Raw genomic sequence first — 12,485 nt, 5'->3', positions numbered from 1 at the left:
GGCATGTCACTTAAGGGATGATGACAAGGGGACCAATGTGGGCATGGCCAGCACACACAGAGTTTTCCTCGTGAACTTCCTGAGATTCAGAGAGGGATCAATATCTGGACCGTCCCTCTGCATGTTACTCAACACAAGTCCGCTAGATACACATGACAGTCCTGCTAAGTGGGAAGCATTCTTGGCAGGAACGGAGCGATACACTGGCAACCAGGGCCGGGAAGACAGAGATGTGGGATGGGTGCCTGAAATCCTGAAAATACGATCTTGGCATGAATTCTGACAGCTTCTGCTAAGTCTTTGTGCCGAACGAGCCAATATCTAGACACCTGGTAGTTCTCTGAGACTGAAGCCTGGGGCTCCGCTCCTGAATTAGCCAAGGCAGAGTCCACCTACCTAATGTCTTCAAGTGCCCATTGATGGGGCACCCTTTGCATTCTTAAAGATCTAAAAGCTAAGTGTGAAGAAGAGAGGTGAGAATCACACATCCTCTTTGCCTTGGGATCAGATGTAGGACGATACAAAGGAGGCTCTGAGTCCACTTACCCAAGACAGGAGCCCAGGACCCTTCTCGTGCTCCTGGTCTCTCCATTTTTTTTCCTTCTGTGATTTCCAAGGAGTTGGGAGCTGTTCCCACCATTCCCAGAAAGACCCCGGGGTCAGTTTCACCCCAAGAGAAGCAATTCCCCTATTGGCAGTAATTGTATTTGTTAACGAGACAAGGAACACTGAGGTGGGAGTAATGTAATTTGAGAAATGATTCATCTTGAGTAATTTGCTATTGTCGCATCCCTGGTAATCTCAAGAAATCTGATGAGGTGGAATTGAGGAAAATTTAATTACGGAGCCAAGCATCCAAGCCGATGCTGTGATGCCACTTCCCACATTAACCTCATTTCTTATAAAGTGTTTTTTTTTTTTTCCCCTGCATCAACCACAGTATTTTGCTCCCAATATTCAATGTCTGTTAGCTGTTCCTTTTACTTTGGATTGCCCTGCCTTTTGTCAGCCTGGGCATCTCTTGATCACCTGCTCCCATCTCTGCAGGGTAGAAGCACAGAGAGACTCTCGCAAAGTTTAGAACATGAACTAAAGACAGAAAGCCCTGTTCTCTTGGCACATCCTGCTGGTGCTACCTACTCTGTTTTCCAGTATCCTGGCTATGGCCAAAACCTAACTTTTTGAAGTTTCATTTGACCAAGAATAAGAACCTCTTCAAATAAAAAACATTTTGTCTTCTTCACCCCCAAATTCTTACAATTTCTTTGTCCTCCCTTTATCCCTTAGAAGACTCAAGAGACCTCTTGTGTGTCCCTTGCTTTAAAAGCATACACTGTGAACTGGTTATCAAGCCTCCTATGGGTTAACTAACTGCTGTCAGGTTGAGTGCCCATATTTGTGATATGGGCACCACAAGCTTTCAAAAAACTGGTGCCAAGATGAAAGGGTAGCAACCCTGCCTTAGCTGTGAGCTTGTGGTTCAATCTGTATAGAGCATCATGGTGGACAGCACAGCTTTAGAGTCAAACCACTCCAGATTGAACTGACTGTGGCATCTGTTTCTTCATCTATAAAATGAATGAGATAAAACCAGCCCTGTCGTTTTCTGAGTGGGAGGATCATGAAGTAATAAAAAGCAGCAATAACAGTTTAGAACTTGCCATCAGTACCACCAGAGAACTTTATGAGCCAATGCAATACCCCCAGAGTTACATGGGAAGCAATGCCCCCCCGCCCCGCCCATCTTATCAATGAGGAAACTAAGACACAGTCAGAAGTCACACACCTTGATGTGGGATTTGAGTACTGAAGTCATCCAGCCCAACTAGAGCCCACAGGCAGGAAGGCTGGCATCAAGGAGGTGATGAACAAGTCAGAGCTGTTAAGAGGATGCCCCACCCCACTCTGGCCCACACCGCATGTTTCCATCCATGCCTCTAAGGACCACTTTGCTCTGGACCATATACTACCAGGAAGCAAGAATCTACAGCTTCTCCGGGGTTCATAGCAGTCACGTGGCAGCCATGCCTTGGCTTCAAGGTCAACATGCTTAAGTTCATATTGTGGCCCCAACAACCATGACTTGTGTGGTTTGGAAGACTTGCTGTTCCCCTGCTGGCCTTATACATGTCAACCAACACTTCTTTCCTATGTCACCTCCCCAGAAAAGTCGTCCCTGCCCATCCCAGACCACTCTCTATGGCAGAGCATAGTAAATGTTTCCATAATGATACATTATGTGAATGTGTTCAGCTTCTCTGAGAGAATGCTGCCTCTGTCTCACCTACACACATCCGCTAGCACAGCAGAGCAGTCGTGAGGAACACCTCAGTGAGCAAGCAGAGCCATGTTCCGATGAAACGGTACAAAAACAGAGGGTGAGCTGAACTTGGCCGAAGGCCATGCTGGACTAGTTCCCTGTTATCACCTTTGTGACATTTCTCACTGCTTGAAATAACCTTCATTACCCCCTCACTCGTCTCCTTATCATTGAGAAGCTCTCTCCACTCTGAACCTGGTTATCTGGTTCCTCCCACCATCTAGCATGGAAGCTGGTTGCTACATTTAGCATAGCTGTGTCCAAGAAATAAGTCACCATCACTTTTCACGTCAGAGAGGTTTAGTACAAAGCAGATGCTGAAAATTAAGAGTTGAGGAACTGGGGAGGTAGCTGAGACTGTGCCATAGTTGTCATCAAACATGGCAGTCCGAGATTGCATCCTCAGCACCCACATAAAAAACCTCGGTGCTGGGTGCTGAGCAGGCAGATAGACCCCTGGAGCTCACCCCCAAACAGCATAACTGGACAGATGAGCTACAGATTGAGTAAGAGAGCCGTCTCGAACATAATAATAAGGTGTGGAGCCATTGAGATGGCTCAGTGGGTAAAGGCACTTGCCTTGGAAGAATCAGCCCTACACACACACACACACACACACACACACTACACATAAATAAAAGGAACAAATCTTTAAAGAATGTATTGTCTAATCAGTTAATGTCTGCACCACTGAAGATGGACCGTAAGTGTGTCAGTAAGTGAATGTGCTGTGCCCTGCACACACGAGATTGTCAAGTGAGTTCAGTGAGCTGATGCCCAGTGTGCCTTGCCACACTGGTTCACAGTAAGTAGACCCCTGGTTGACGACTCTTCTAAATACATCATCATTTCCTTTGGCTTTCAGAAGAGGCATTGAAGCTGCACAATGGGCCGCCTCGCAGTGCCTACATGGAGCAGAGTTTCCAGAGCCTGAACCCCGTTCTCAGCCTGCCCATCAATCCTGCCCAAGTGGAGCAGGCCCGGAAGAACGCAGCTTCCACTGGGACAGCGCTAGAAGCCTGGCTGGACTCTCTAGTGGGTGGGACTTGGACTGCCATGGACATCTGTGCCACGGGCCCCACCGCCTGCCCAGTCATGCAGACCTGCAGCCAGACAGCCTGGAGCTCCTTCAGCCCTGACCCCAAATCAGAGCTGGGTGCGGTCAAGCCCGATGGCCGGCTTAGGTAGCACTGGCGACATGGGACCAATGGGAGCCTCAATCCCGGCCTCCTACATTGTATGGGGGTTGCCTTTTGTCCAAGGATCTCTGCTGACTGTAGAATGATGAAGCGAGGATTTGGAGGCCAGAGAAGAGACAGCCTGTATTTGTCAAACTGGCCTCTGGGGTAGGTGACTCAGTCCCAGGGCCACAGTGGTCTCCCTTCTTCGGGTTGCTTCTCAGTCCTGCAGGTTCCTGTTCTCTCCCTCCTGTGGCCTGCACTGTCTCCCTACAAGTGAGTTTTAAGCTTTTATTTTGAGCTGCAGAGCTTTGTTTACTCAGCACAGTCAGAGGTGGAAGTGCAAGACCAGGAAGCGACTGAGGCTGCTCTGGCTGAAGCTGAGCTGTGTGAGGTTCCTTCTGGAAGCTCAGCCCACCAGGCAGTCCTTTCCCCAAGGGCATCTCCAAGGTACCTCTCACGAACCCAAGGGCTTTGTTGAAGTTGGTTTGACAGACGAGCACTGCCCTGACCAAGGGTGGGATCTCCACCCCGGCCCTCCCATTTATCTCTTGATTTCTGTGGCTGGGAAACCCCGTGCCCATGCTAAAAGTAGCAAGCTGGTTCCTGCCTTCCCAGGGAGGTGGAGATGTGGGAGAATTCCAAGATTCCTGCTGCTGCTCAGTGAGCTATTTTTTGCTGCAAACCAGAAGTGCAGGAAAGCCCTTTGATGTGAAGTGGCCAAGGTTCACCAGATATGTGACTGCCATCTGTCCACGTCAACCTCTTCCAAGGCTGTCACAAATGGTAGCAGGAACAGGGTAAAATATATAGAGCTGGAGTTTCAATTCCCCTCCCTGCCCTTGGGCTGGGAGGCAGCTACTGTGTCCTCTTTGGTACTTGGAAGGGGGACAGTGGGGAACCAAGTCTCTGAATCTCAAAAGGGGGGGGTTACTTGGACCCAACTTCTAAGCTGGATGGCAGCACAGAACCACCCCTTCCGTTCTGAGGTCAGGTACCCCAAACCTTTGTGAACTGTGTACTCGGTGCTGTTGGCTGTGACCAAACTGCATGGATCAGACTTCTCTCAACCAGGAACAAACATTTCAGATTGGTCCTTAATTTCATACCCTTCCTTGCCTGGGGTGCCAACAGACTCAGTCTGGCCACACCACATAAAAGGAAGGTTGAGTTTCAGAATAGGGAAGGTGGTTCAAAACATAGTGTTATTCATATTGCTTGAGTTACCAGAAAACCCAAGGGTTTTCTTGCCATGTGTATTCTGGGGAGAGCACTGAGGAACCGCACCCCCTTCCTCATTGAGTCCCCTAAAAGACATTGCTCTGGGAAAAGTTGCACCCATCCTGGTATCTCTCCCATCAGGATAAGAAGGTTCTGAAGTCCACCCTGATGATGCGTCTAGTGCACAGCCCCTTCCCCATCCAACATGGCGGCCATAGAGGAAGGACCCTTGATATTTATTATTTATATGTTTTAGTCAATGACTAATTAGTAGGTGCTGTTTTTTGCAGCTTGTCAATTACGTTACCTTACTAACTAAAGTTGCCTTTGTTCACAAAAGGCTCCCCTTTCCCTGTCTTCCCTGGTCTGCCTGCCTTTCCCCTTCATTCTCACTGTTTCTGTCAGTGTCCACCCTAAGTCCTACTGGTTCTTAGAACAAAGCAGGGGTGTTAGACACCATGGCATAGTTTCCAACAGTACCATCAATGTCAGGAAGTTGATTCGTGTGGATGGCTGGAACCTCCCATTTGCTTACATAGGATGCTGGTCTCCTCTGTCCCTCTAAATTCAAAAATGTTGGAATGCCTGAGTATGCCACCTCACCCTGACCCCCGACCCAGGGACAAGGTTGTGATGGGCTTATGGCTTGGGGAGGGAGAAGTCTGCTGAGTGTAAAACTCTAGGTCCACCCAGTTACCCTACATCAGGCTTCTCAAGACCAGCTTAACCGTGAGAACAAGCCATCACTAGTGGAGGAATACAGACTCCTTCCAAGAGTGATTGATCTTAGGAGGAGGAGCCGGTCAGACCAAGCAGAAGAACTCAGGAGGTAGCTACTGTCTGTGCTGGTCCTAGAACCATCAGGTAGCTTTCTTTAAAACCCATAGGATTTACACTGGTTTTACAAGCCCACGGGAACCATAAGCCTGGTGCCCCATCCTCTCCCCTCCAGTCTTTGCCCCCCCCCCCCCGTCAAAGCTTACCTGGGACTGTGGAACCCCTGGGAGTCTCCCCGCTCCACCTCTCTTCTGCTAGAGATTTGTGTATTCTGTCCTGGAAGGTCCCTGGGAGCCTCAGACTACGAGACAAGGTCTATCCTGACCCAGTAGCTCTCAATGACATTTTCCATACTGGAACTAGTTGGAAATGACAAAGTTGACTTTGTATCCCCTGGGCTTCTTCCTCACTCACCACAACTAATTTGGGGTATTTGTTTCCTTTGTTTTACACCCAGAGAATAATTTTCGCAGATACTGCTTTTAGTTTTTTTTTTAAAGTGGAGAATTTAAAACAAGTTTAGCATTATTTAAGAAACGATGTTTTCCCACGGAAAATGACTTAACTCCTTAGCTGTTGATGTTTTCCTGCTGAAAACAGTGTGTTTGTCCAAAACCACAGGTGAAACACCAGCCTTGGGAGGTGGCTGCCTGAGGGTTTTCAGAGCCCAGAACCATCATCTCTGGGAACCTTAAAGTCTGCATTCTGCAGAAGCAAGAAGCCTTGGACGCAAGTGCTGACCAAGGCCCTGGACAGTCTAGACAGCTGAGAAGGAAGTGGGGCATTCCTCATGGGGAGAAGTACCTCTCTATGCTATTTGGTAACTACCCCTCCTAAAGCCTACTTCCTGGGCTGTGCAGGAAACCAGAGTCTCCCACAAAGAAGGGGACAATGCCCAATGCCCCCTTGCTCTTGCGATACAGCCCAAGGTCCTTTGTAATGGAGATCAGGAAACCACATCTCTCAATGTTGGTTTAACTATACAAATTGAAATTGAGTTTAGGAGATATAAACATAGCCACACAAATACATGCGCGCACACACACAGGCATGCACACTCACACTCAGGCATGCACATGCACACACACTCCAAAGGGGTTTGTTGCTATTTTGGATGTATGCCTGGGTGTTTGAGGGATATGCCTCCTTCTGGCTGCCTGGTTTTCAGACAGAGAAGAGGATATTGACTGAAAGTGTGACCTCTCTGCCAAGACATTCCATAACAGAGAAGAGCGATCAATAGCCTCAAAGTGCGGAGCGTGAAGAAGACAACATTTACAGCCAAGTTCATGAGGGTTCAGATCACCAGCTGCTGACAGCATTGAGGATAGACTGGAAACTAGAGGCACCCCAGTCGGTCAGTTTGAGCATGCAGAGAAGGCCTGGCAGGCCAGAGAAGCTCTACTGTAGGGGTCATAAAAGCATAATGAGATCCAGGACACAAGTAGAGGTGGGTGAAACCATGGCTGAAAGACAAAAGGGAGTGTGGAAATCGTTGTCTTACTGGCCTGCACGTGAGCCTCCTGTAGGAAGGGCAGCTCTGAGCTCCCAGCCTGTCAAAGAAGAAGGTGCAGCTCTGCAGAGGGAAACCAGCCTTGAGTTCCTGCTGGACACTCTTTTGTTTGTTTTAATAGGAAATCTGGTTTTTCATTATTGGTTACTTTTTCTCTCATTTTCTAATTTTACTTATTTTTTGTTTGTCTGGGTTTTTTGAGACAGGGTTTCTCTGTGTAGCCCTGGTCTGTCCTGGTTTATTTAGTTTTTTTAAAGGATGTGAGCAGAAAAGTTCCAGAATTGTGCTCAGGCCAAGTTCTCTTTCTGGAAAAGTCATCGGTGGGAGGGAGGGAGGGAGAGAGCCAGGACTGTGGAGGGATGGAGGTTTCTGCTCAGTCATCCCCTTCTCAGAAAGCCTGGCTTCTGCCAGAGGGCTGGCTCATGGGACTCCTCTGAGCTGTGCTGAAGAAGGGAGACTACAGTCTGGGGTCTGGGGTGCGGCCTCAGAAACAGAGAGGCTCTAGTCTGCCCAGGGCTCCACCTTCCGGCATTCCCTGTAACCAAGTGAGGATGGCAGCACTGCCAGGAGATGATGAGAGACGAGGCTGGGGGGCTGGGGAGCACCGGGACCAGCTCCACAGCCCACATCGGAGTTGCCATGATGCCACTGTTCTGGAAGGTTCTTAGGAAACCGTGTGGGGCTGTGCTGGCTCACAAGTAGTTGTCTTTGCTTCTGCCTCAGTTACCTTATTTTGCCCGAGGGTCAACCCCAGGCACTACCTCAATGTCTGCTGAGAAGTTTACCTGGGGGTGGGGTGGAATGAAGGTGGCTGGCTGCGCTGGAGCTGAATGTAAAATCTATGCAAATCTCTCTCTCTCTCTCTCTCTCTCTCTCTCTCTCTCTCTCTCTCTCTCTCTCTCTTTCTCCTCCTTCTCCTTTCCTCTCTCTCCCTGTCTGTTTCCTTCTCCTCCTCTTTTTCCTCCTTTCTTGTATAAGTTTTGGTTGGGTGTTTGTTTGTTTGTTTACCTTATACACAAGCTATTCTACAGCACCCTCTTCCGACTGAGGGCTTTTACCCACCCCCTGTGTGTCTACTCCTCCTGTTGTCTTTGGTTCTGTTCTTGCCAAGTCCCACACAGGGAGAAAGTGGCCTCTCTTCTCCCCTCACTTGGCTGGGAATGTTCTCACCGCCTAGGTCTGCAGACATCACTAGGAAGCAGGCCCTGCATCTCCCCTCCCCACCCCTTCCAGTGCCATCTTCTCCTTCCTGCATTTTTCTCCTACCTCCCACCTCCATCCCCACTCCTCCAAAAAGCCTTAGGTTTCTCCTTTTTGAAATGTGGCCTTAAAATTATTTTTGGAAAGCTGACATCCTCCCCCTCTAGTTTCCCCCGCCATCACAGAAGAGAGAGCATCTTGAAGCCCGCATGTGTGTGGCGGCCTCCCGAGCAAAGGGACTGCCGAGCTGTAGCTGCAGATGCTCTGTGCATAGCTTAAATGTCGTCTTTAAGAAAAATGCTCCCATCTCTTTCCAATGGGTGAAATGAAGTCTTGAGTGCTCTTGCAGCTCTGAAGCACTCTCTGAAACATGTTGCCCTGGCAGTGGGCTGGCATCACCAGCAGGATGCTCTCTACAGCTTTCTAGTCTCCCCCTCCCCCAAGACCCAGTGACTTTAGGTACTTCATTCAAGGATAAATCAGGAACATTTCTCAGTTTATCTCTTCATCCTTCTTACCTGGAAAGTGACAGCATTACTTATTCCCAGTGGATGGGTCACGTTCTTGAAGGGATGGTCCACCCCCTCCTTCAGACTCTGCCCTGAACCCTTCCATCACTCCAGTGCTGATGGAGGCCAAAGACAACCCCAGGGTTTTCATAGGAAATTCACTGGTATTGAGCGCAATGGTCTTATCCATTTATTTTTTTCTTTCAAAGGAAAAGACGAGACTCTTACGTTGTTGGTAGCATTTGTCCCAATGTTTGTTTGAGAGGCCTCAAGATACATTGTTACTGCCTCCTTTGTTTTCAAAGACATGTGGTGATATAGTTTTTAAAAATAACTATTTTGTTATAGATCATAATATGCATAAAACTGTACAGAAATATTTTGTAATGTATTGATTTTAAAAAAGAGAATCTGTAAATAAAAGTTTAAAAATAAGAGAGAGTTCACACGGCACACGCTGAAAGATGTAGATATTTTGCTATTTATTTAAAGGAGTATTTTAAGAAATAATAAACTATCTGAAGTTGACCAATAATCAAAGTTCTAATCATCTGAATACTTCTTCTCATCATGGTGAAGTTCAGTCCTCACAACCGTGTTATCCGCCCATATCTGCCTCTTTCCTGTGTTTTCATTTAGTCAAAAACAACAACAACAAAATTGTGCCTTAGCTGTATTTCTGTCTAGGGGAATTTGTTTCAGTCCAACAAAGCAACATTATTTTTTTTTTTGCAGAAAACAGTGGATTATTAAATACTGTATTATACCAAAAACACCACAGGTGTACATAGACGCTTTCTGCCATACTGTGTTTTCAGAAGCAGAATTTTAAAATAAAAAAAAGTCTCTATGGAATCTCATTTGGTGGTTACTTTTCAGCCATCTCGGCACCCTCACACAACCTTGCATTCTCTCCCATGCCCTGCGCCGTGGATGCTGGTATTATATAATTTGCTATCTCAGCTGGGGTACTCTTGAAGTTGACACCGGCTGGAAGGATGCTGAGACCATAGACGTGAGCTTGGGCCTGAAGACACACCTCCCCTTCAAGGCCGCTGTCATCTCCCTGGTGGATAATTACAGCACCTTCCTGGAAGTGCTTCCTCTGCCTGGAGCAAAAGAATATAATGTTAAACACTTACTTGCAGAGAATAGGGATAAGAAGCTGTCTGTAAAATAGCAGTTTTGGTATCCACCTAGAATTTAGGCCCTAGATAGACTTAGAGCAACCTGATGCCCTCGTCAGCACACACCGGGTCCACATCCTCCAGACTGCCTTACCCTTCCCTGTGACCACACGGACAACTTTGGGTCAATGGGAAGCTGGTGAGATGGGCCTAGGACAGGTCTAGCCCTGTCTCATCAAGCCTCCCACTGAGTCTCTTCTCTCTCCCTCTATCCCTAATCAACTCAGATGCTTTGAATCTTGATGCGGTGCAGTCACTGGCTTGCCATACTCTACTGCCTTCTGGGGAGACACCATGGCAACACTAAGGAGGGCAGAGCCACTGCACAGGAGGAGCCCAGGACCTTGGATAGGCATGAAATTTCACCTGACCTAAGTCACCCCTTTTGACAGTGACATGAAAAGAAACCTGTAGGAATGGGAGCAGAGGGTGTACGTACATGTTCTTGTGGGTATACAAACAGGTATGTGTTGACTGGGGACAGAATTGTCCTGCACCAGATATGCATAGGCCAGAGATTGACATTGGGTATCTTGCTCAATGGCTTTCCACATTTTTTGAGGTAGGGTCTCTCAGTGAACCTAGAGTCTCTTGATTCAGCCTGGATGGTTGGCCAAGGAGTTCCAGGGATCAATCCATCTTGGCTCCCATCTGCCCCAGAAACATTTTAATGCTACTGAAAATGTATTTACTGTGGTGGCAGTTAACCTTACCTTGAATCCATCCAGAACTAAAAATTATGCTGTTCCAGATAGATAGATAGTTACGATAGATAGGTAGATGGATAGATAGATAGATGATAGATAGATAGATAGATAGATAGATAGATAGATAGATAGATAGATAGATGATAGATAGATAGATAGATAGATAGATAGATAGATAGATAGAGATGTATGAGTCCATAGCTTCTTCAATCCATAGGCAAAGCTGCTGCAGAGAGAGAGAGAAAAGCAAGATTCCTGAAGCAGCAACTCATAATCATATCCAGACAAGCCATAGGGATAAGTTCCTCCATTTGTACGATGCTCATGTGAAGTTTCTGAAAGCCATGGCCAAGTCTGGGAGTGCCTAGCTGGATACATTATGAAGATCCCTGTGACTCAGTCTTCATAGTCTTTATAGGCAAATAATAGCATGAGAGCCGAGTATTAGCGGCAGGAACAAAAGAAGCCAGCAATTTTCTCATTAGACAAGCAGAGGGCAAACAGAGAGAGCTGCACAAGTGTCAGTTTCCCGAGCTGGACCTGAGAAAGAGGGTGGGCAGCTCCACGCTGGCAAAGATGAGTGGACCTGGCACACATTTGCCAAGCATTTTTCCGCTTGCTCTTGCTGCCAGCGTCTCCTTCCTTCATCCAGAGCTAACGCCTCAGAAATAGGTTTGGTAGCAAAGAAAGAACAAAGTCCCAACATCTCTGTAAGAGTAGGGGCCACAGGTGCCTCCGCCGCTTTATTCTACTGTTTCTGGTAGAAGGCACAGGGGGTCCAGAAAACAGACACTCTGTGACAATTTCATGAATGAACAAGCAAGTGAACCCATTTTTCTTAATTAATACCACAGACATGAGGTCATTTGTCCAAAATACTATGTTGACAAGCATCATTTGATTGATGATACTTGTCAAAACATGGGTTAATAGAAAGTAAACCTTCATTTTCACCTCTCATAATGAGGCTTCTTGGTACACAGCATTGAAAGGCTGCTTGGAATTTTTTTTCCTTACCTCCTTTATTTGAGCAAAGGTTCCTTCAAATGCAGGAATGCAGTAAATATGCCAAGTAAATATGCCAATTCCTCCCATAGCTTAGAGACTAGCAGGGCTTTTAAATTGTTTGAAATCCATCACACCCGTAGCTGCGAGCCTCTTTTTCTTTCTTTGGTTGCTTTGTTCTTTGACAGGGTTTTTTATTCACACATGTATGCTGCGAACTTTGGTCCTTTCCACCATCCCCATTGTTCCCTCTATCCCTCTTTCTTCTCCCAGCTAGTCCTCCCACGCCGATGTCCCTTCTCAGGGACCTGCTCGGTTTAATGACGGTTGCTTGCATGAGCAGAAGTGGAGAGTTATTTACTAGAAACATTTCTTAAATACAAGTTTGTGCATATTAAAGCCCCGGCATGGAAGAGAGACAAACATCAAAGACTTGGAGGAAAGCCCCAGCTGGAATTGGAGCAGAAAGTTCTGTCTTAGCAGTGAGCCCAGAAGCCACCAGCCAACTCTTGTTCCCAGGCATCAAGCAGGTGATCCGGCTTTGAAACCCACCCTTCTGGGGGAAGGATCCCTACATCCTGTAGAGCCTGACTTTCCCTGAGGACCCCATATCTCTTGTGCCTCTGCCTGTGTCTATTCGCCTCAGAGAAGGCAGTAACAAACCAAAGGAGTGAGTCCATCCAAATCCAGTTTGGTAAATCAGTGAGTTCACTCGGGATGCTGATGGGATCATGAGGGGGGGTCTGCTTAGAGAAGCATGGATGAGGGGTCTCTTGGAGTACGGATTAAGGATTATTCACAGAAGTGTGAATGCATCTGGCTTTTTTACATCGGCCGAAGGGAACAGACTCAGTAGTCAGGCTTGCGA

General features: G+C 47.3%; 1 protein-coding gene across 1 annotated transcript in view; it reads left to right on the top strand.

The window, feature by feature from the left end:
• The window catches only part of Xylt1 (xylosyltransferase 1), a 296,492-nt gene extending 286,954 nt beyond the window's left edge, over window positions 1-9,538 (top strand). The window contains exon 12 of the mRNA XM_050143246.1: window positions 3,186-9,538. Within this exon, the coding sequence (XP_049999203.1) occupies window positions 3,186-3,508 (323 nt within the window). The 3' untranslated portion in view covers window positions 3,509-9,538. The remainder of the gene's footprint in view (window positions 1-3,185) is intronic.
• Window positions 9,539-12,485: the final 2,947 nt, after the last annotated feature.

This window comes from Alexandromys fortis, unplaced genomic scaffold (assembly GCF_014885135.2).
Source record: "Alexandromys fortis isolate MF-2015 unplaced genomic scaffold, M_Fortis_MF-2015_v1.1 scaffold_45, whole genome shotgun sequence".
In the NCBI taxonomy this organism is placed as follows: domain Eukaryota; kingdom Metazoa; phylum Chordata; class Mammalia; order Rodentia; family Cricetidae; genus Alexandromys; species Alexandromys fortis.
Note: the sequence above shows the minus strand (reverse complement) of the source record. Positions and strands in the feature narration are given on the sequence as shown.